Here is a 25,955-nt window from a genome sequence, read left to right on the forward strand (position 1 = left end):
AATTTTTATATTTTTCTTTTCTTTCCGAAGTGTAATTTCTATTAACATATGTTTTTTTTCATTTGCAATATTTTTCAATTCTTTTTCTAACGAATTTTTCTATTTTTTTTTTTATTTCGCAGGGATGAGAGAAAAGATGAGAAGGAAGAAATATGGGATTAATTTTAGCGTTGGCCAAATGCCACGATTGATTTTTTTTTCTTTGTGTGTGTGTTTTTTATATATCAAACCGAAAAGCAATTTATTTTCAATCGTCGCAATTTCGAAGTGAATTTATTTTCACCTCTACGTCAATAACGAAACTCCTCATCGCCAATTTTCACGATTTCATTTAAAACGTGATTTAATTTTTTTAACCACGATTAGTTATTGTCACGATATTTCTTTGTAGAATATCATTGGAGAAACGTTAGTCATCCGATTATTAATCCTGAAGAGTTGACAATCCTGTTCCATAGATGGAAACGAAAATGGATTTAGGATAACTCTCCTCGTGAGGATTTAATCCGATTATGCTTCAAGTAGGGAGAACGAATGAGGTATGATGAATTTCGTTGACGATGAAAAGAAATATTGTTACGAATCGAATAATCATCTTTTATAATCTCATTTTTTTTTATCCGACTATAAATTTCATATACACGTGTAAATGGTAATCTGAGGAATTATTTTTGTGATAAAAATTAAAGATAAAAAAAAAGAAAAAATATATTGGAAAAGTTTCATTTAAACGTTTCAACCACGAACGATTAAGTCATAATTTTTTGATATGAAAATAATTTGTTAAAAAGAAAAGAATGAAGATAATAAAATGAAATAAAGGATCATCCCTTTAAAGGACGGTAATCCAAAATACCCTTAAGAACTTGCTTAAAGAGAAAAGGGCAGTACTAATAAATTGGCATTGCACGGTATCTGGTAAGATCCGTAAATGGGGTGCGTGTGTGGAGAAGGTAGAAAGCGGCAAGAAAATTTACCGGCCGGCCGGTTCCTGAAGCCGTTAAGGTTCTCCAAGTGTCCCTGTTGAATCTCAGGGACTCGTTTCTCAGGGCTGGAAAGTGTTGCCAGACGGTTTACGTAAAGAACTACTTCTCTTGATACTTATACGATTCTTCTAACTCTTTAATACAACTGCAATTAGTCGTGTCATTAGAATTTTAATTAAATCTAATGCCATTTCTTCTCATTACTTGTAATTATTCATCGTAATTTAAACCAATTTAATTAACAATTCATTTCATTAAACAAATATATTCAAAGTTTATAAATAAAAATTAATTAACCAGATAAAATAAAAATGAATTAAATTCCGTATTAAAATATGACGATTACGATTTTGTTGTTGTTGTTGTTTGTATAATAATTATTTTATTAAATTTGTGAATAACGAAATAAATAAAATATTAAACACATAGATGAACATAATACAAAATATGGATTAGAAACTTTTGTATAATAATTATTTGACATAATTGAATAAATTGATTAAAACTTTGAATGAAATAAGAGAAGAATTATAGATATCTTTTTTGTTTTATTTTGATGGTTGTTGTTGTTAATCGATAAATCGAACGATCGATCGTTTAATACTCGACTATAAAGCCATTTCTGTCATACGATGCTAATACTGGACGCGCCCTTACAAGGCTGCACGAGTTGAAGGCGACTAAGAGTCGCCTCTCTCGATCGTGGGAGCCTTCTTCTAGGTCGATTCCTGACGAGACTAACTATACTTCTCCTAAGAATGTACGACATACACACACACACACACATATGTACATACATATCTATACTTACACATAAAGAAAGAGAGAGAGAAAAACAAGAAGGAAAAAAAGGGCTGATTATTTCTTTCGAAGTATGCCAGTTTTGATAAGAAAAAAAACTCGTCTTTAAATTTAAAACGATAAATTTTGTGTTAATCACAATGATAGAAAATAATTGTGAAATTTTTTGATGAAAATTGTTCATATTATAAAATTACGAATTTACGGAAAATGGACAAAAAAAAGTTTATATAAAAGGTAGAATTTTTTTGGAAGAACTTGACCTTTATTATCTCCTTACGTATCACAGGAATAGTTTGTTTTACAAGATAAGTTAAAAAACATACGGAATAACCTTGAGATAAATATTTGATCTTTTTTTGAGAGAACGCAACTGTTAAGTGATAGAAACAGATGGTATGTTTCTAAACTTTCTCGAGAATATCATCTCTCTCTCTCTCTCTTTCTCTCTCTCTTTCGAGTCTTGCTGTGATTAACTTACTCGTGAAAAGATATATTAGATTTATGCGATGAAACGTGTAATAATATTTAGAATAAATTATACATCAGAATGATCTATGTTGACGTTCACGTTAGTTCATACGTTAACTTCGTGAAATATAATTTTTTCTTTTTTCAATTTATATTTAATAAATGTGTATTTAATTATTTTTTTATTCATATCATGTAATTATTACAAAAATTCTATTTCAATTTTTCAAAAAATAATTATACTTTACGTACGTATAGGATGTCTCGGTTATTTTTCAATTTGTACAAAAAAAAATTGAAACACCCGAAGTATTCTAATATATTCACACATAAATACACAGAATGTAATATAAAAACCAAGCCTTACAAAAATATGAATAAAATATTAAAATAAATAGACGCGTCGATAAATAAATATTAACAATAAGAATATGATTTATTCTCTAACAAGCAATCATATATGTAAAATCCTATTCATTCCTTACGTAGAAAAAAAAAAATAAAGAAGAATGAAGAAATAAAGTAAGTAAAAAGAAATAAATAATAATAACAATAAAAAAGATATTTTTGCAGGGGTGTATGAAATACTAGCCCAAAAAAAATAAAAAATATACTATACGTGTACAAGTATATATATTTGTATGTGTGGAAAGTTGCAAAAGATAAATATCGAATCGATACAAATACGCGAGTAAACGTGGGTACGTAAGCGAAAGGGAGTCCGGATAATTGAAGTTGGCTTCCTCGGGACTCGCAACGAGACGTTCCGGACGAAGTCCTTAGAAGGAAACGTAGCCGGGTTCTCTTGGTATCGCGAACATGCGATCTGTCTTTATGGTCCGAAAGTGGGCGTCTACTTGGTCTCTCTCTTTCTCTCTCACAATTCTGGTGTGACAACTACGACAACAAACTACTACTACTACTACTAATACTACTAGGACAATGACAAAATCTAACAAACAAAGATTAAACTTTTAACAAACAAACAAAAAAAGACTATCAAGGATCTTAAGAGTGAATTTTGTCTTCGATCATATTCCATCTTTTTCTGCTTCAACCTGTATCAGCAAATTTTCTTACGTTATTTTTTTTAACTCATCTATTTTATATTACATTTGTATTATTATTGGAAATCTTTTTTTCATTTTTTTTTTCATTTCAACACGAATGAAATAGGATGGATATTAATGGTTTCTATAATATATAAAATAAATGATTATTAATAATTAATAATATTGAATTATTAATCGTTAATTATTAATTGATTGAAATAAAATTGAAGATAAAAAATTATCTAATTTTTTCTTTATGGGAAAATGATTATTGAAATTTGTCTAATCGATATTTGTTGCAGGTTTATCAAATTGAATACGTGATCGTGAAAGCTGCGAATTCGCCAAGACCAGCAGCTTGGATACTCGAGAGATCGATAGACAACGTGAACTTTGAACCCTGGCAGTATTATGCACCGAGTGACGAGGAATGTTGGACGAGATATTCGGCACCACCTGTGCCTGGTAAGCCGGTTTACATAAGCGACGATGAAGTCATTTGTACGAGCATTTACTCCAGGTCTACGCCTATGGAAAACGGTGAAGTACGTTTTTAATCATCATCGAAAAATCATTCAATTTTTTTTTGTTTTCTTTCATTCAACGCTCATCAATTTCCTTAAATAAAAAAAAAATTATTCTAAAATATTATATTATATCGATCGATCTCATAATCAATCACCTAATTTTTAAATCTCTAAATACACGCGTCAATAATCTAATCTAATTTTATTTATAATTAACAAAATTTATTTAAAATTATTAAACGTAAATTTTACATTCAGACCAAAATATATAAATATCACGAATTATATACGAATTTATATTAAATTTTTCTCATAATTTTATTTATTACATTATTATACTCAATGTGTGTGTGCATGTGTGAAATTTTTCAATGAAAATCACATTTTTTAAGATCGGATTAAAATTCTGAATTGTTGTTGTTTCTTTTTTGGTTCAATTTCCTAATCATCACACACACACACACACACACAGATACAGACACACATAAATACTTATATCCATTAGCAAATGAAAATAATTCACATCCAAATATCAAATGGAAAATATAAATCAAAGGACTCTAATTAGCATTTAATTACAATAAGTATATCACAATAATATTTCTAAATATGCGAAACACACGCGTGTTTAATTATTTTCACGATTTTATTCAGAACGATGGTCATTGCCATCGTTTTATCAAACTCGTTAGGACAAAAATCTAAGAGAAGAAAATTAAAGATAAAGACCGATAGTTGTATTTATATATCTATATATATAATGTGTGTATGTTTATGAGTTTTATGTGTATACATAGAAAGCGAGAAATGATCCGTTATTCCGTCGCGGTGTGGTCGATCGTTAATTATCGTTCGACGTACACTGCCGGTCATATAATTACGCGATTGGATGATTAGCAGGCTCGCGATCTCGGCGTTACACACCAGTGAAGAAGAGTAACAGTGGTTTGTATATCGTCGTTAATTCGAACTATCTTCTTCTTATTTTTCTTCTTCTTTATTTTGTTAAAACACCGAGAATGAATTTCCGTTCATGAGAATTCATCACAACTAGATTTTTCTTATGATAAATCGATAGAATAATTTTATATAATTACACTCGAACCATAGCCGTTAGTTCTACATTCATTTTCTTTTCTTTTATAATTATTATATATTAATTATTTATAAAAATTATAATAAAATAATAATATATTTAAATAACAATATATTTAAAATATATATCTATTTTTTTTTCGAAACAACTTGCTTATATATTTTTAAATTTTATAACAATAACATTTAAACTAACGTTTAAAATAACTGTACATTATATATATATATCATTTGCTTCATAACCAAATATATATCCTAATATTTATTAGCAATTTATTTCATTGATTCTAGATAATTCTAAAATCTATTTTTTTTTATTATTCTTAATATTTTTTACTTATATATTTAAATTATGAAATTCTGTATCAAACGTTTAGAATTTTATAACACCTTTATTGTAAGATAATTTTTAGATATTTTTATATTTTCAAAACTAGCATATAAATTAAATCTTTTTTTCCCCATACATTAATTGACCCATTAATTAGATACATACTTGAATTATTATTTTTTTTTTTACTTGATTTTGTGAGGAGGTTATAGTTTAGGGGAGGGTAGGGTTGAAAGAGGATCATGTTGAATGTTTCGAGTTAACAGGTAAAAAAAGACAAATGAAAATAGAAAAAATAAAGAAAACTAACAAACGTATAGCAAACAAACACCCTTTTCTTTCTTTAGACTTCACCCCCTTAGAAGAAGGTGCAGTGTGCATTCAAACGTCCATATATGGTCACTCAGCACCATACATGGCCGGAATGTAGGGATCGCCGTTTTTGTACCATCGATCCTTAGCTCCCCCCTATCCCTCCCCACCCCCTTACTTCCATCTTCTTATTCTCTTCATTCTCCTCACCCCCTTTTCAAGAAAGAGATTCCTTCGTTTTCTCTCTCTTTTCTCTCTCATCTCGTTTAACGTTTGCACGAAAGCCATCTAACAACCCGATCCTTTCTACTTCGCGAACTTTAATTGTCCATCACAAGATCTTCCAAGAAAGATGATCGTTCATTAAATAAATTGTCAAAAACAATAAAAAAAAAAAATTAAAACAAAACCATGCTTATTATATTTTTGTAATAGTTATATTTATAGGTCGTTTATTTCATTCAATTATTTAACGTAAAAATTAATGTCTTCTATTTTTTCGTATTATTATTATATGTTTTGCAAGATTATTTGTAATTTTATACGATTGTTTAAAAAATAATATATATATAATATTTTATAATTATGAAAGTAATTATTTTATTATTAAGTTTTTTTTTCTAATAAAATACAAATATAATAATTTTTTTAAAACTATAAATATATATATATGTTTATCTGATAATATTTTAAATATAATTTATTTATCATTATTATAATTATTAATTCTTAACCTTCTGCAATCCTAAACAAAAATTCTATAGTTTCATCTTACTCCTATCAAACTGATCAAATTGTTAAAGTATAAATTTTAAATTAAATATTTATAAAAGCTTTGAAAATGTTTGTAACATTTTTCTAATAATTCTTATTAATAATATTAGAAATAAATGTTAATTATCAGATACAAAAAATTGAATAAATAATAAATAGTAATGCAAAAGGTTTAACTAATTATTGAATTATCGAATTAGGTCAATTTCGTTTGAATTTTATATATGATAGAAAAAAAGTATTGATTTTTTATTCGAACTATTGTTTACGATAATAAACAAAAGGGAAAAAACAAAAAGAAAGAAAGAGAAAGAAAGAGAGAAAGCTCTTAGGTGAACCTATTATCCCGAATTATAACTGATTGTTCTATATTAGGAACCGCATAAGCCCATTTGCGGAGGACGACGACGACGTTCTCAACTCGGTTTTACCGGCGCCATTCACGGATGATTTATTTCTTCCTTGTGACATCGAATTTAATACTTTCTAAAAGATACATACTTCACATATACATATACACACATTCTCACAGAAACCTATAATTTATTAATCTCAATGTATTAATAATTAACCTCAATTAATTGTGCAATATTTTCTACAATTTTCCTTCTCTATTTTTTTTTTTTTTTTTTAATATTTCTACTTCTTTAGTCTCGATCATTATTGATACTTTATTTTTTGTTGTTATGTGTGTGTGTTATTAATCATGTTCATATTTGGTGTTTTAGATCCATACACATCTGGTGAATGGTAGACCTGGTGCCTTGAATCATAGTACAACACTTTTAGAATTTACACAAGCAAGATACGTCAGACTTCGTTTACAAGGTCTTCGTAGAAACGGTGTTGTTATTGCTGATAAAAGAAGAGCATATTATTCGATCAAGGAAATCAATATTGGTGGACGTTGTGTGTGTTCTGGTCATGCTGCTCGGTGTCGTTACAGTGTTCAACATGGGGTAAATTATCAATCATATATCTTTAATTAACATTAATAATAATAATAATAATAATAATAATAATAATAATAATAATAATAATAATAATAATATTTAAACATCTACTATCAACAAATTCATTATCAAATATAAAAGATGTGTATATTCATTCAATAGAATTCAAAAAAATAATGAGCAAAAATAATACAAAAATAACATAAAAATGGTAAAGAAGTAATAAAAAGTCAACGTTCGATCAAACTATTCGATCTGGTAAAATTCTATTGAAAAAAATTATTTCAAGTTTCTAATAATAAAATAGATTTGAAATATCATTTATAATTTGAACAAGACGGATTGGTATGATCGAACAAGGAGGGGATGGATGGGTAATTCGAAGTGTAAAAATAAGTTAATGAAAAAAGTGAAACAACGTTCGTCAAATCGAGGTTTCGTTGTTAAGAGATAATATCGTGTGGGCTCCGAAAATTCTTTATTTTTAAAATACTCTATTTCTCGGTTGTGTCATCGGTTTGATGATAATTTGTAAGTAGAAAGTGCATTCGATTAGATCGCGTTGTTGCATCTTTCAGTCATTTTCTTTTTTCTTTTATTCGGAATCGCGACGATTTGGAAATATTCGTCGTTTGTATATATAAACAGTTAATAACACGTGTTGGCGTCAATCGTCAAAGTTCAACTGAACGTAGGCGAAACTAATAGCACGGCTCGCGGTGGAATGTAAACATTAGGGAGGACTATGTGTATACGAGAAAAAGTAAACACGGTCCAATGTTTTTCATCGATACACGACATTGGAATCGTTGTTTCAAATATTAATAAACATGGTAATTTGTAAGAAAAGGATTATTTATCAAAAATGAAACACTTAAAAAGAATTATTATTTTTAAATGTATCATATTATTACGTTGCATATTATAATGTGAAGAACATTGCAATATGTAACAAAATGTACACTAATAAGAAAGACTATATAATAAATACAATATATAATAAAAACAATATATTTTTATTATATATATATAATCTCAAAATACACATAATTTATATTTTTAAGAATCTATATATACATATATATACATATATATATATATATATATATATATATATATATATATATATATATATATATATTTCTACACGGGGGTTGGACATTTCCGTTCGGACAACCATCTAATATTAGAATCCTCGTACTCGTGCGTATTACAGAAAGAGATGAATAAAGAAAAAAAAAGAAAAAAGACAAAGTAAAAGAAAGAAAAAAGAAGAAATAAAGAAGATTACGGTTACGGGGTTCGCAGGAAATAAATCCGTCGTAAATGCCATAAACTTGTCAGTCCTTTGTCTGGTAGCACCGCTAATGGCAGAATCGCACGTTCCTTACTTCAAATCGTTTCGGATCTTTCCTATTGGCTCATCCAAAGCCACAAGGGACGTGTTAGCTCAGAAGTTTCTTTTATAGAAAGGGAATCTCCAACGTGAAAAAGAGAAAGAGATAGTTTGACACGTATCCAACGTTCTTTTGCGGATCTCTCGCAAGATTCACGAACGCATTTGGAACCGCATTTCATTTTTTTTGGAGGGGGGGGTCATTTCCTTTACACCACCGAGAGCTTGCGGTTTTTCTTACAACTCTTACATTAATGAACAAAAAGAAGAAAAAAGAAAAAAAAATAGCAACCATAATCCTCTTTTTCCCCCATTAGTTTCGTCACGAAAACGAGGACGTAGAAAGTTGATTTTTATATTCAATTTATTCTTTTACAATAAATCCCACCCCCACCATCGATTTATTTTCATAAATTCATCACATATATATGATAAACATTTAATGGTTACATTATAATAATAAAAATTTTTGTAATTACAATAATTTCATAAATCATTAATGAAACAACCGAATTCATCTGTTTTTCTCAAATATTTCGTATTTAATGTCGAATAAAAAAGAAATAAAATAATAATGAAAAAAAGGTAAAGGGTTTGATTAAAAATTATGTTACTATTATTATTATATTATTATTATTATTATTATTATTATTATTATTATAAATATTAATAATAATTTACTAAATTATTAATGAAACATTCGAATTATTTGTTTTTCTCAAATGTTTCGTATTTAATGTCGAATAAAAAAAGAAATTAAATCATGAAAAAAAAGGGTGAAAGGGATCGATTAAAAGTTAATCGATTGAGTTGTAATGTAGAGATATTTCGAATGCCTCTTTGACGGTCCTCGTATTCAGCAATGCGATCGCAATTCGATCTATGCAGTGATCCGTTCGCACGCGACCGTCAAACCAACAACACGCATGCCGAAAACTAATTTCGATTTATTCGATCGAAGGACATTGCCAAAAATCGATTCTAATCGAAGTTTCTTAAGTAGCACAACAATATAGGTGGGGAAGAACGGGAGTTACAAAAAAAAAAGAAGAAAACTTTCTATTCAATTAATTTTTCTATCTACCCTTTCAATTTGGTAATCTGCATTATAATTAACAACGATGATGATGATAATAATATTTTATTTAGAATTATAAATTAAATTAACAAGGACAATTGTGATGATATTTCAAATTCGTATGCGTCGCTTATGGTCTTTTGTTCATTAAATGAATTTAATTTCATTATCCTTTAATCCATTTTATTCCATAATCCATTATAATGGAAATAATAATTCATGGAAATTAATAAGATTTTTTTATTTTCTTTTTCTAAATCAATAATTTGTCATAATTTAATTTATTCTCAATATATATTTGATTACTTGATAATAATATAAATTGAAGAATTTAAATTTGTTTATTTGAAATTTTGTTGAAAATGATAGAAGAAAATAGGACGATTACGAGGTAAATGATTAATGATCGTTTGAAGGTGGGATTACGATAGCCACCGAGAAAATAATATAAAACGTAAAAAAAAGAAAACAAAAATAGAAAGAGACAGAGAGAGAGAGAGAGAGAGAGAGAGAAGTTAAGAACACGCAAAAGATCGACAGGAGTGCCTTTACCTCGAGGTCAAGAAAGGTTTTATTATTGTGTGTCCGAGGTATAAGCCAAAGGTAGCAAGTGTGTCTGTTCGTAGGTATAGTAACTGCATGCTAACAATATGCTGCAGTATGTACTCGTTTCGAGTGATTCGTATTTTATACTGCAGCTGCAATAAGTATCTACCATATTGAGAAAGTATGTCGATGAATCGTCATTAATCGTAGATATTTGATTTTTTTTCTTTCTTTTTTATTTTATTTTCTTTCCTCTTCATATTCTCTTTAGATATACCTAAATTTAGATATTTCTAATCCCAGATAAAATATTACCTTCCTTTATAAACGACCATTTGATTTTTTTTTTTTTAAGTATTAAAACATTTCTATGATGTAACAATTTACATTGAATTATTATAAATACGTTTACAATTAAAATTAGAATTTATATTGAAATAAAAAAGAAAAAAATATATATATATATATTTCAGATTTTATTCTAACCGTAATATACCTTTTTCTTTCCCACCCCCCCCCACCCCTAAACATTATTTGTCTTATTATTTATTTAATATTTAAATTATTGGTATAATAATATTTTCTATTAATCATATTATTATTATTATTATTATTATTATTATTATTATTATCATTTGTTTGCGATTTTAATTTGAACGAATATTAAATTTATGGAATAAAAAGTAAAAATTATTACAGATTTATTGTACAAATCTTATTATTATTATTATTATTATTATTATTATTGTTATTATTATTATTATTATTATATTATGTAATAAATTTCTTACGAATGAAGTTTTCAATACGAGGAAATAATGATTTTTAAAAGCAAATAGTTCTTTTCTTTTCTTTTTTTTTTTTTAAACTAATCGAAATCTAATCAACGTGACAGCTGTCGGATTGACTTTTAGATGAGAAACATAGGGAAAAAACATAGATGAAGCTGAGACAGTGTTGGTAGTGTTAAGATGCGTGTGGTCTTGTCGCTTAAAGAAACTTAAAGAGAAACTAACGTTCGGATTCTCTGTGAATCATGATTTCCGAGTTCACTCTCTGCGCATGATATTATTTATTACCATGATAATCGTTCTCTCTCATACGAACGTACAAAACACTTATTTCTTCTTGTACTATCAGTTTGAAAAAAAAAAACTGGAAAAAAAGTGTTTAAACAAATCTTCAAAAGAAAACAAACTAATCTTTCAAATGATATCACTACTTTTCTTTTTTATTTTTCTCTTCCACTCGTGAACTACTTTCTTTTGTAAAACAATAAAAAAAAAGAAAATAATATCATACTTTTAATAATAAAATTATATGAATTATCGTACAAGGATAAAATATAAATTGTGTGTGGGTGTGTACTTTTTTTATCATCAAAAAAAGTCTCTCTAATATAACAAAACGTGAATGAAAATAACGAACCAATATTAACCCTTTGCACAACGAATTATATTTCAATGTTGTTATCACCAATTTTCAACATTTTTAAATATTTTATTCGAAGTTTATTTTAACTCAAAAAATAAAGAAATTTAATTAGTTTGATAAGAGTAAAAAAAGAAAAGATGTCAAGTAATACTTGACGTAGAAATGCAAAGGGTTAAAATTCATTTTCGTTTGATTACGTGATAATTGACGATAAAACGATAAATAATAATATTAAATAAGCTTTTTTTCTTTGTTTTTTTTTTTATATTTTAATATTCGAATGAATGTGAATATTATTATTGTCGAATAAAAAAATGATGATGATACGTGATTTTATTTTGTTCTTTAAAGCATCAAGAATGCGAATGTGAACGTCATACGTGTGGTGAAAGATGTGAAAAGTGTTGTCCAATGTATAATCAAATACCATGGAGACCTGGTACCGTGTCCAAGGGTTTCCATTGTGAGAAATGCAATTGCAATGGACATGCAACGTCGTGCATTTACGATCCGGAAGTTGCCGATAAAAGGATGTCTATGGACAGTCGGGGGAAGTTCCGTGGGGGCGGTGTTTGTTTCAATTGTACTGTAAGTTCTACTCTAACATTACTCCCATTTTTTTCCTTTCGTTTTCTTTTTTTTCCAATGTTCATTTTTTATGTGTACTCAAAAACAAAAGAACCAAAGAAAACATTTAACGAAACCAACAATAAATTCAAAACATTTTCTATTTAAATCACAGAGACATTATCGTACTTGCGTGTTTCATAAAAATTATTTCATTATCGTTTAAACAAAAAAGAAACATTAGTGTTACAAATATTATAATGAAAATAAATATTAACCTACAAATGTAATCATAAATTGCAAAAATTAAATCAAAAATAATATTCTCATAAAACTGAAACATAAATCACAATAATAAAATGTGTATAATCATCAAATATCCTTTATTAAAAATAACCCCCTGCCCCAAAAAAAAGGAACAAAATAATTAAACATCCTGATCAATAATTTAACGATCATAAAATAGTACGACGGAGAGTGTACTGAGAAGAATCGTTAAAAGATTTTTTTATTAATCTTTATTGTATTTGATTGCATGGAGAGAGAGATGAGAGAAACACAGCTGCGATTCATCGAAATACAAAAAAATAAAATTAAACAAATAAAAGAGCTTATTTTCTGATAAAACACGAGAACGCTTCGTCTCTTTCAAAACATACGCACACACACACTACATTAGCATGTGTACTCCCTGTCATTCATTTCGACTTGTATAATAAAAGATAATCCTATCATTGAATGGGAGTTCGAGTTCGCCATTTTCTGATCGTAAAACAATGAAGTATGTGTGAACTCGTCTTATGCATTATATAAAAAAAATAGAAAGTAATAATAATTTATTTTTTATTTTTTTTAAGGAACATACATCGGGTATCAATTGCGAGAAATGTCAGATTGGTTATTATAGACCAAACGGAGTATCACCTGACTCACCTGAGCCCTGTTTACCTTGTGATTGTAGCATTCACGGTAGCACAGGTTACTGTACACCTGACGATTCCTACACACACTTGGGAAAGGTAATTCTTGTCTTTCTTATATATATTAATTCATATAATTATAAATACGGTTCAATAAATCCGTAACAAATATTATTATTTTTTCAATCAAATTAATAATCTGTAGATTAATTTTATCAGATTGATCTAATCAAATAGTTTATAATATCAATTGATTTGACATAAGTAATAGACATTTATTAAGGTGAAACAAAAGTTCGTGCGTTTATAGTGTTGCTTCAGATAGGGCACCAATTGCTTTTTTTGAAGTCAATAAAATTACTTTTTACATATGCAAGTGAAATATTAATTTTTGAAAAACGTACGAACTTTTTATTCATCCGAATGTATAAGTGAATAGTATATAACACCTATGATGTTCCAGGTAGCAGGTGCCTGCGAGTGCAAACCTGGCTATTCGGGATACAAATGCGATCAATGTGCAGCAGGTTATCGACAATATCCATATTGCATGGAATGTCCTTGCGATTCACGTGGTATATTACCGTCTCACGATTGCGAGGGTGATTGCATTTGCAAGGCAAACGTTGACGGTGAATTTTGTGACAGATGCAAACCCGGATATTTCGCTATGACTAAGGATAATCTTGACGGTTGCGTATCTTGTTACTGTTCTGGTGCTACTGATCGTTGTACTTCTAGCAAACTCTATTACACTATGGTAAAATCATTTTATTCCGTTTATTTATTTTTTGTTCTTTCTTTCTTTTTCACTTTAGAAAACATTATATTTATAAATTAATACAAATATATTAAAATTAAACATATCGAAAATATAAATGTATAATCCTACACGTTAACTTTGTTGTTGTATTGTTTCACATTTGATGAAATGTTAAATTGTTTTGTAGATTTCATCGTTGGAAAATTGGTTGGTAACTGATATGAATGCATCGTTGGGTGTTATACCAACATTCGACACGGACAATGGTTGCTTGACCGTGGCAGCATACGAGGTCGAGTATGAAAGTCCATACTGGTTGGCACCACGAATCTATACGGGAAATCGTATCTCGTCTTACGGAAGTAATCTCACGTATACGGTCACCTGGGTTGTCATGCGTGGCGATACTAGTGGCAAGCCTACAACCGAACCTAACGTTATTTTGGTCGTATGTATATAATCCATCTTTACTTTTTTCTTAGAATTCTCTTAGAATTGTAATATACGTGATTTTAGTTTTTTTTTTTTGAAAGTGTTAATTGAAAGTGTAAGCAATTAATGTGGTGCCTTGTGACTATGAGATAGAATTTTTTTACTTTGGTACTTTATCCGTTTTGTTTATATTTTAATTCTATTTTTTTCTATCTCATTTTAGGGTAACAATGGCATGCGTATAGCTTACGGCGAAGAACAGTATAACGGTCAGGAGGCGGAGATATCCGTAACCTTGACCGAGGAAGGTTGGTACCACGTGCGTACTGAAATCCGAGACATTCCGACGAGACACAAGAGAACTGAATTTCGCGGTGATCCTGTCAATAGAAAACAAATGATGAACGTTTTGGCTGATCTTAAATATCTCATGATAAGAGCACAATATCATTCCGAACAAATTGAAGGAAGGTAGGATAGTTCATTTTTATGCCTACTGATTGTTTTAATATCGATTATTATTTCTTGATCATTCGTCGTTTATAGTCTTATGTCAGCAATTCTTCCGATTGGTGAACCAACACTATCGGAAGATGGTACCGAAAGTCTCGTTGAAATGTGCGATTGTCCTGAAGGATATACCGGTTTATCATGCGAAAATTGTTCCTGGGGATACGTTAAAGTAACTAGCAATGGTTCAGATCATCGGGATTATCATATTTGTGTTGAATGCGATTGCAATGGTCATGCTGCTTCTTGCGATCTTGTGATGGGTGAATGCAAGGTAAGCTATTGTCGATAAGGTAGGAAATTAAAATCGTTTGTTTATCTTTAATCGATAATGTTTAATATTTTAAATCTGTATTCATTGATATCGATAGTTGTTGAATTATTTTTTGAGCAACAAATGCATTTAAATACTTTCTATTGTTATAATAATCTCAATTTTTTGATTTTACAAAGAATATATTATTAAAATTTTGTAATTTTGTATTGTAATTAAAATTTAAGGTTAGAACTGTTGAATATACCTTCTGGTGGTATATACATAATTCTACATTATCGATAATGATAAATGTTTAATAATTTTTAACAACAATAAAAATATCTTACATCAAATTATTTAGAAACTATAATAATATATTAAATCTTTAAATTAATATCGTAAACAAATATATAAAAAATTACTTATAATTTTGATTACAGAATTGTGAACATCATACAATCGGTCCAAAATGTGATCGTTGCACAACAGGATATTACGGGATCGCAACTAAAGGGACACCGGAGGATTGTAAAAAGTGTGCTTGCCCATTATCCATCGAATCAAATAATTTCAGTCCGAGTTGTCAATTGGAGGATCCTACGGACGATAACAGTGGTTATGTTTGTACTCAGTGTCCCGAAGGATACACAGGAGATCATTGCGAAAGGTAAACAAATGGATAGAGAAAAATAATAATTAATAATTATCACAAAAAAACCAATAAAAATCATACTTTCCAATTAAACATCCAGTTGCGACGTTGGTTTTTATGGGAACCCGTCAACCCCTGGTGGAACATGCGAGCGTTGTCCTTGCTCGGGTGGACCGTGCGATCAAGAAACAGGACGTTGCTTGGAATGTCGTGGTAATACAGAAGGTTGGAAATGTGAAAGGTGTAAGGAAGCTCATTATGGGGATCCCCTTCGTCAAAATTGTCTTCGTGAGTAACAACCCAAAAAAATAAATTACTTTATCACGAATGTATCGAAACAAGAAATGTAGGATGAATTTATACGTATGCTTAACTTTTAAGAAACAATCCCAAAAAGACTATAATAAACGTTAAGCATGTTTTGTGTTCGCAGCATGCGATTGTGACCCCATTGGCAGTAGTTCCGTTCATTGCGATCGGATGAGCGGTCAGTGTCCCTGCAAGCCTTTGTTCTCGGGTCGTGACTGTTCCTTCTGTGTTGAGGGTTACGGAAACGTTAGTGCAGGTTGCCAAGTATGTGACTGCGACGTGGGTGCCCTCAACGAACTTTGCAATCCCGTAACCGGTGAATGCAGGTGTACGGAGGGTGTTGTTGGTTCCCATTGCGATAGATGCGACATCGATCATTATGGTTTATCGACGAATGGTTGCCAAGGTAAGTGATGAAACTTCATTCAAATAATTAAAAACTGATCATAATAATATCTTCATTTCGTGTCAAGTGTTAAATCATTGAAACATAAAATATTATGAAATTGGTTGATTAGTAAAATAAAACGGATAAAAAAAGGGATGATTATTTACGAATCACGAAGATGATAATAAATATAATATAATAAATAAAAAAATTAAAAAACAAAGTATTATTTATGCGATATTATTAGCACGAGCTGTTAGTAGATCTCGATAAATGAGAGAGAGAGCTAACAATAAATTAAAGATTTTAAAAGCTCACGAGTTACGCTTACAAGAAATAACACGAGCGTATATAACGGTCGTAATTCCTGAACAAAATAACGGTGCGTTGAAAAGGGCTGTAAAATGAAAGAAAATTAAAATGAAAAAAAAATAAGAAGAAGAAGGTAAATAAGAATAAGAAGATTCGAAACACGAACCCGAGTGAGACGGAGAGAGAGAAGAAGACTGAGTAAGTTTAAAAGCCCGAAGGTAGAGGTTACATTTTCGATAAATTAAATAAACAGGACCCCGTAGTGCCGTCATATTTGCAATTCTAAAAGAACGCCTTTGGAAAATTGCTTTTGCTCGCCGAACTCGTTTCGCATTGCATCTTCTTCTTCTTCTTTCTTTTCTTATACTTTTTCTTTTTTGTTTTCCGTAGTCATTTAAACGCGACTGAATCAGGCATTGGTGTTAAATAATAATATTATATTTAATACTGAATTATTATAACGTATATAAGTTATCGTATATATATGTTAAAATTTTGGTTTACCTAACATAAATAATAACGATAAATAAACTAATATATTTATTATTTTCAAATAATATGATAACAAAACAAAAATAAATATAATAATAATAATAATAATAATAATAATAATAATAATAATAAATACATTAATATTAATATAATCATATTAAATAATTATATTTGGAAATATTTTTAAATAATGAAATAAAAAAATGGGATGGAAAATTTCTAGAAAAAAAAAAACACGCACATAAACATACTTATATTTATTTATATAAATACGCGTATGGGGGTTATCACATATCTTTTACGTATGTTGCCGTTAGAATAATTTTTGTTGCAATAAGGACATAGAAAACGGTAGGTATAGTTTATGGGACTAGCACCTTACCTACCTTGGACTAGCGACAAGAGAACTTGAAGAGTAATGCACCGTATACTAACTCCCATATACCTCCACCTTCTCCTCCACCCCCTCCTCCCTTCCCCCACATTTAGTCTCATACTTTCCAACCTTCGAGTTTGTAGCAAAGACCACTTATTCTCTTCAACGAGAATCGTGAGTTCGGGATGGTACTTGAGATTTACAAGTTTCGAACCACCCACTTTTCCTCGTTCCTTCTTCTCTCCAACTCCCCCTCCCCCTTTCTCCTCTCCTTCCCACCAATCCTCTCTCTTATTCCATAAAAGAAATAAAAGAAGAAACAGAGAAGAAGGAAGTATAAGAAGAAAGTAGAATATTTTTCTAATCATAAAATACAGAGTACAGAGTATGTTATTATTATTATTATTATTATTATTATTATTATTATTATTACTCTATTATTATTTAATTTTAGGTTAAACACGATCGTCATTAACTTAATCATACCGGAATAATAATTAAAATATTTTTCAATATTAAAATGAGATTTATTCCAGACAACTTTTTAAGCGTAGAAAATCTGACTTAAGTTAGTTAGTTAGTTAGACGTATTATATCATTATAGTTTCTGTATCGTTGTGACTGTACCACCCCTCACCCCTTTCCTCCTCTCTCAAGCCATCTTTAAGAGTTGACTACCAGCTAAGAATCCCATAAATCGCAATCATTCTCTCTAACACTGCGTAAAACTTGCCTCTCGTGTTTCCCTCTCGTCATTCCCCATACTCAACTATATATATATATATATATTCACGATGATAGAACATTCCAACGTTTTCAAATAAAATAACAACAAGCAAAAAAAAATAAATAATATTCAGACCAGTGTAATCTTATTATAATATATTATCAATATAATATTACTTACTAGTTCGATTATTTTCTCATTGTCAGATAATTCTTATCTAACTGTTCAACATTAGAAATCAATTCACAATGTTAACCGATTAAATATATATATATACATTACTATGGAAACATTCCAATGTGTTAGGATAATAAAAATAAGAACTAAGATCGACTATTAAGTATTTTTTAAAAGTATTATCAAATATTATTACCATCGCATTCGCTTTATTCACTTTCTATTTCTATTTCTCTTATACTCTTTACACATTTCTTATCGTATGATTAAACATTAGAAATATCAATTCGTAGTAATATATTCACTACGATAGACATTCCAACGTTAGGATAATAAAAATGAAAATATTAAACGAGCTGTTAGTATTCTTAAGTATTATCACTAATATTACCATCTCACTCTCTCTATTTTTGTTTTCATTCTCAGATATTTCTTATCGTTCGATTCAACGTTAGAAATCAATTCATAGTTCTGACTAATCTAATATATTCACTGTGATAGACATTAGTTTAGTAGAATTAATAAATTATTATTATTATCAATGATATCAATATATTTTTTTTATACCTCCTATATAATGCTATTTATTATTACACTTATATATCAGTATTCTATGATTTTTCTGTGTATGTGCATGTGTTTTTTTTGTTTTCATTCACGAGGCTAATAAATTTACACTCTACTATGATAAATATTTCTAATTGTAAATAAAAAAAAAGAAAATTATAATATCTTCTTTCCAAAATATTCTGAATTATATTCACACACATACATCCATAAATATTTATAAATTACTTTACTTTTCATTAAATTAAACATTAGATTTAATTTGAATAACTAACAAATCGAATTTTTAAATATCTGCCAAGAAATTCTTATTTTTCTAAAAAATTATTAATAAGGTCAACATATTTTTATCTTTAATATACTCGTGTTACTTATCATTCAACATCAGCACACATACACACACACACATACACTCAATTTATAATAAATTTCAAATATTAAATACATTTCAGACACTAATCTTACAACTTTATTGTTCAACATCAGCAAATTCATGAATCTAGGTTAACGTCGTCAACGTTTCTGAATAAATTTAAAAAAAAAAAAGAAAAAAGATATAAAATATCATAAATCCCTGTTAGATCAATGTCAAACATTCGTCGTGTTACTAACTTACTTATTTTAACGTCATCATTTTTCTGAATGTATTTGAAAAAACGAAAGCAAAAATGAAAAAACTTCGTTTCTACTATACCATCATCATCATCATACCATCATACCATCATACACGGAATATTTGTAGTATGGTATTTGAGAATAGATAGTATAGTAAAAATAATACTACTTTTTTTTTTTTCGAAAGGAGAAGATTCGTGCTGAACGTTTGCTATCTCGATGTGCCCTTTGCTTGCTTGCTTGCTTTCTTACTTGCTTGGCTACCTACGCTTCGAGACGACTCTCCCACGCGAGCCTAAGTCGCGTTTTACGGCTCTTAAGTACACACACACACATACATACACACACACACACACACACACACACACATACACGCACGCACGCACGCACCTAACATATACACACATATCTATATAAAATATATATTTAAACATATGTATTTATACCTATACACATTTATACTTAAATATATACATTTAAAGATTTACAAGGTAAAAACATACACATACATATATGTGTATAGACAAATACACGTATAGGTATAAAGTTATAGAAGTTAGAAAGAGACATATATATGATATAATACATGTGTTCATACATTCATACATACATACATATATATATATATATATATATATATATATATATATATATATGCGTAAATATACAAATACATGTATAAAAGTTAGAAAGAGATATATATATATATATATATAGAAAGAGAGAAAGAGAGAGAGAGAGAGAGAGAAAAGGCGTTCTCAATATCATCGTATGTTCTTTTCTAACGGGCCAACGTTTTATCGCGACAGCACCGTTCCTTTTCCTCTAACTTATCTCGATTTCTCGCTTCCTGTTAAGCACCATGAGACACCTTCCTGAAATCCTTTTCCGTTTCAAAGCCTCTAGAACATTCTAACATTTAATTCGAGCTTCATTTGCACACGAGATTTCATACCTAACTATATATATATAGAATATCTAGGAAACAGAATCGAATTATCTTATCCACATTACAAATCTTAAAATATTATCCAATAGATTTGTTAATTGTTATTATCTATACACGTTAACGTAAAATTATAAAATCGTACCAATGTTTATATTCATTATCGGATTACCTAATCGTACAAACTACGTTCATTCTCATTCCAACAAAAACAAAGTAAAAATAATTATTCAAATATTATACAATCTAAAATTTAAATTATTTATATCTTTGATATCCCTGTTGTTGTTCTTACAAAAATTAAAAAAAATATATTAATGGCCATTACAATATGTAATAATTATAATTTATATAAAATCTAATCACACAGATACACATATTCCCGATTATTTTAATATTCATGGCAATAATTACTATAAATGTGGTTGATACTAACATACGATCCCTAACGTCAATCATAAATCATCATTTTCTCAAACAAAGTCTTGACAAGCCACATACAAACACATAATACGTACGTGTACGTTTATATGTATATATGTATGTGTGTTTCTAGGATAGAGTACACTGTTATAATTAACTGTCGGTCTATCTTAAAAAAAAAAAAGGAAAAACAAGAATTGGACTTTATTAGCATCTACACATACATTTCTGCCGAAGGCTCGTCGGTAAAACACGCTTCCTTTAACCCTGAAATAACTTCTATCTCTTTCTCTCTCTCTCTCTTTCTCTTTCTCTCATTTTTTTTTCTCTTTCTTCTTCTCTCATTCTCTCGTGTTGATAAACCAACGAAGCAGGTACGATGATGCATGTAAGGAATGAGGTTGTTGTACAACTAAAGCAAGCAAACTACTCTTCTTTTCCAGTCGTATTAATGTTTGCATTGCACCCCTACTTTCCCGCATCCTCACCCTCTACCACCATAACAATTACCTTCACTTTTTTTTTGCTCCTAAAATGATCCTATACAATAATTACTTTATTATGAGTATCAACAATTAAGTACGATAATTATTTTAAGTTATTCAATTAACATTGTTTTGTAATCCAATTAATTATATAATTAACGATTTGTTGATTATTTAATATAACTTAATATAATGATATATGAAATTTTATTTATTTTTAATTATAAAAAAAATAATACACAAAATTTATTATATATAAAATATGTATACATTATATGATATATATATTTATTATAAAATTATTTATTTATTAACCTTTGTAGAAAAAAAAACAAGGTTCTTTTTATTATCTTATCCTATTTATCATCTGTGTACTATTTGTTGTATATTACCGACAAAAAGTCGTAATTAACGTTCTTGCTTCATAAAAGGGTTAAATATTTTATATACATATATATAGGAAATAAAATTTGAAATGAATCAAATTAGTTCAGTCCGTAAATCTGGTATTAAAGAAAAGATCTCAATTTAGATTATCTAGCGCCTTGTTTCGGTAGATTATTTATCGCGTTTATTACGCATCATGGCATACTATACTCCCACTTATGTTAGAAGTAATCGCGTTTCAGGACGACGGTTCGCGAAGCGTTAATATACGCCCCGTGGACGTCACGCAGAGACGAGATGAATTTACATCTCGTGCTCGTTTTGTCGGTAAACATTAAAGTTACCTACTCCTAACTACATTCCATTCCCTCCTACCCTCCTTCCTACTTTCCCCTTGTCTCGCAAATATTTATTATAATATATTATACATACTTCCTTATATTCCGTAATCTTTCTAATCATTTCTAATTTCACATTCGCATACCAAAACTTTCTTAAAATAAAACGAGAAAATTAAAAAATAAAAATAAAATTCAATTCAAACGATTAATTTCAATTAATCAACCTATACATTAGATCTTATCTCATTATTTCTATACTAATAATTAATCTTTCATTCGCTTTGCAAAAATTTTCTTCAAACAGGAATAATATATATATAAAGTAAAAATAATTAATAATTTGAACTTAGAAAATGATCGAGTCCCTTAAAGATTGATCTATAATGTCTTTTATTTTTCATAGAAAAAAGAAATTAAATTAATTGATTAACATAATATTTCACATAGCAAATATAATTTTCAAAAACATTTCATTCAAGTAACGTTCATTACGTCTATACAAAATGTTAAAATCATCTACATTCGCGTTTCAATCGTATTATACACTCATACTGTAAAAAAAAAAATCAAATAAAAAGAAAGAAAGGAATTTCTTGATGCAATACAAAGTAAATAAAGAAGGAAAAAAACAAGTATCATGCACAGTACACCTTTAACGTGCAAAATATTTACCATTCTCTAATCGAATTGAAGATAAATATAATAATAATAGTAATAATAATAATAATAATAACAACAATAAAGATGATGATCTAAAAGAACTCCCCCTTGGCTTCCCTATGCCCAAAAAAAAAATAGAATAATATCTTCCTGATAAGTAATTGCAAATCTTTAATCGGATTAACTTGCACGGCTTAGAGCTTTTCCCGAAAAAGAATTGTAAAAATAGGAAGAAAAGAAATAAAAATAAAATACATAATAATAATAATAATAATAATAATATGCAAGAGACCCGGATCTTTATACGTTGGTAATATTCAAAGGCGCCTTAAGACGGCCTTATCGAAGCTTAGTCGGCATAATTAACGCGTCTGGACGTGCTTAAAACACCGTGCTCGTGACTCCAAGTACGTTGCTAGCTAATAAGCCTTGTATTTTCCATGCACGAGAATCCTTTTGGTTTGCGTGAGAGTTCCATTTCTATCCACAGATACGTATTACATTTTTTTTACTTTCTTTTTTCTTTTTTTTTTTTTTTACTTCTCTCAGCGTTCTTCTTTACCTATCCTTAAAACAAAAATAACAGTAATTGCCAAGTGTGAACACATTCGTGAACATATTATCTAATCTTCTCTTTTAGAATAATTTAAAAGAAAAGAGAAAAAAACAACAAGAAATACAATAACAAAATGGATCTAAGGAAAATTATTTCATTGATAAATTAACTAATATATTTAATTTTTAATAAACAAAATTCTAATATGATATAATATATATTTGCGTTGTATCTACGTTAAAATGAATTTTTATATATATTTTAATAAAAATTATAATTGATATAGGTATAAACAAATTATCAGTATTTCATTATTTTCTATTTAAATGAAATCAAAAGATAATTATTACATTGGTAAATAACAAATGCATTTAATTAATAATAAACAAAATTCTACTATACAATATATAATATACGAGTATATTTTCTTTGCATTTACGAGAAAAAGAGAATTCTTGTATATTTGAATAAAATTATAATAAAAATTATAATAAAAATCTAAATGAGAGAGAGAGAGAGAGAGAGAGCAACATTATCAGCATTCCAATAACAACTTTCTATTTAAATTAAAATACATTTAGGCAATATTTAAATTTATTAGAAACAACTAATAATTTTCATGTATAATCCTAATATTACGAAACGTGTCAGACAATTTTCCCTTTTACTAGAAAATATTTTCCTCGGTTAGATCATTATTGGCTCAACCATGAACGTTTAAATCCTTTGCTATCTCAAGAATCATAACGAGAACCTGAAGAGACTCGTAAAACGTGCAAAAGTAGTTGCCCCTTGTGTTACTTCTATCTCTTTACTACACCACTACTACTAATACTTGATTTTCATTTTTTACGAGAGTGGTGTGTTTCTTTTTTTTCTTAAACTATATCTATCTTTCTTTATTTTCTATGGCAATAAATAAAATAATATACGCATGGTTGCACATAATATAGGTGTTATTATATAAACGAGAACAATCGTAATAGAAGAGAAAGAAGAAGAAGAAGAAGAAGAAGAAGAAGAAGTAAAAGTAGAAGAAGATGATAAGTTTAAATTTTCTTCGTACACGTGTACACGTGTATTATATATGTGTGTACGTGTATATGTGTAAATGTTTCTTCACGTTCCATGCATCTATCTTTAAGAAATCTTCTCTTCTTCTTCTTCTTTTTACTCTATTTTGCATCTTTACGACCAGTTAACGCCGTCCCATTCGTGCCACGTGAAAAGTTATCACACCGATATGAGAATCACCTTTATGACGAGAATGAATGCTTCTTCTTTCTAACCATTCACATATATTTCTTCTATATATTCTTTTTTTTTGTCTTCAATACTATTTTTAATCTTTGCCCTATCTAATTTTTATAAGTATATATACATATATATATATTTACGATAAATGATATATTTGTTGACTAGTTACTAAATATCCTTTTTTTTCTTTTTTTTCAATTCATATTTATTATCCTAATTTATAATCACTTATATCATTTTATTAATCATTCCTGATATATGATTATTATTATTATTATTATCAACTATCAATTTATTTGTACAATTTTACATCTAGTGCAAATTTGGTAATATTATAAACGAATTATTAAAAACAAAATAAAAATGATAATTGTATTTGTTTCAAATATTTCTCAATACAACAATTTCTATAGAAAATTATTTTTCGTTCGTTCTTTTAATTATATACATATATATAACATTTACTTAAATCGTCTATAATAAATAGGATACAATTATTTAACAATTATTTATTCATATATTATATTATTATTTAATTTCGTATACTCACGTTGATTAATTAATAATAACAATTGTGTATATTAAATACGAAAGAATAAATTACTTTAATATTTCTTACCTATCTCTCGAATGTATATAAATAATATTCTTTTTATTTTTTTTATTTTTACACTAACAATAGTATTCAACTTAGAATTCATGTTAAGGTAGATGATATAACCGAATAGCATTTCACTGGTTCTTTTCATAGACGAGAGGTCGTCCATAGAAAGGTTCGACGAATCAAGACACAAAGCTTTCGCGTTTCCATTCAAATTGGTTGATCTCTCTTTCTCTCTCTCTTTCTCTTTTTGACTTTTTCTTATATTCCACCCACGCGTCTACTTTGCTATCTATTCGTAGGATCTAACAGAAGAGAACGAGAGGACAGCTTATTCGATCAGCAAGTAAGAAAATAAAGATGCTGATTTTATAACAAATGAAAGTTACTCTATGGTATCGTGAAAAACGTAAAAATGGATTAATACAAAGAAAAAGAAAAAAACATTTATAGAAAATATTCAAATCAAAAGATCAAAAT

At 28.5% G+C, this 25,955-nt stretch overlaps 1 protein-coding gene across 1 annotated transcript in view; it reads left to right on the forward strand.

Annotated features, from left to right (window-relative positions):
• The window catches only part of wb (wing blister), a 124,860-nt gene that overhangs the window by 33,727 nt on the left and 65,178 nt on the right, over nt 1–25,955 (forward strand). Inside the window, exons 3-13 of the mRNA XM_015326063.2 lie at nt 3,613–3,855; nt 7,078–7,308; nt 12,108–12,344; nt 13,181–13,342; nt 13,707–14,003; nt 14,194–14,454; nt 14,662–14,909; nt 14,985–15,222; nt 15,645–15,871; nt 15,957–16,144; nt 16,290–16,571. Coding sequence (XP_015181549.1) covers nt 3,613–3,855; nt 7,078–7,308; nt 12,108–12,344; nt 13,181–13,342; nt 13,707–14,003; nt 14,194–14,454; nt 14,662–14,909; nt 14,985–15,222; nt 15,645–15,871; nt 15,957–16,144; nt 16,290–16,571 — 2,614 coding nt within the window. The remainder of the gene's footprint in view (nt 1–3,612; nt 3,856–7,077; nt 7,309–12,107; nt 12,345–13,180; nt 13,343–13,706; nt 14,004–14,193; nt 14,455–14,661; nt 14,910–14,984; nt 15,223–15,644; nt 15,872–15,956; nt 16,145–16,289; nt 16,572–25,955) is intronic.

This window comes from Polistes dominula, unplaced genomic scaffold (genome assembly GCF_049000335.1).
Source record: "Polistes dominula isolate Pdom_NZ unplaced genomic scaffold, Pdom_raw_medaka contig_73, whole genome shotgun sequence".
NCBI classification, from domain to species: domain Eukaryota; kingdom Metazoa; phylum Arthropoda; class Insecta; order Hymenoptera; family Vespidae; genus Polistes; species Polistes dominula.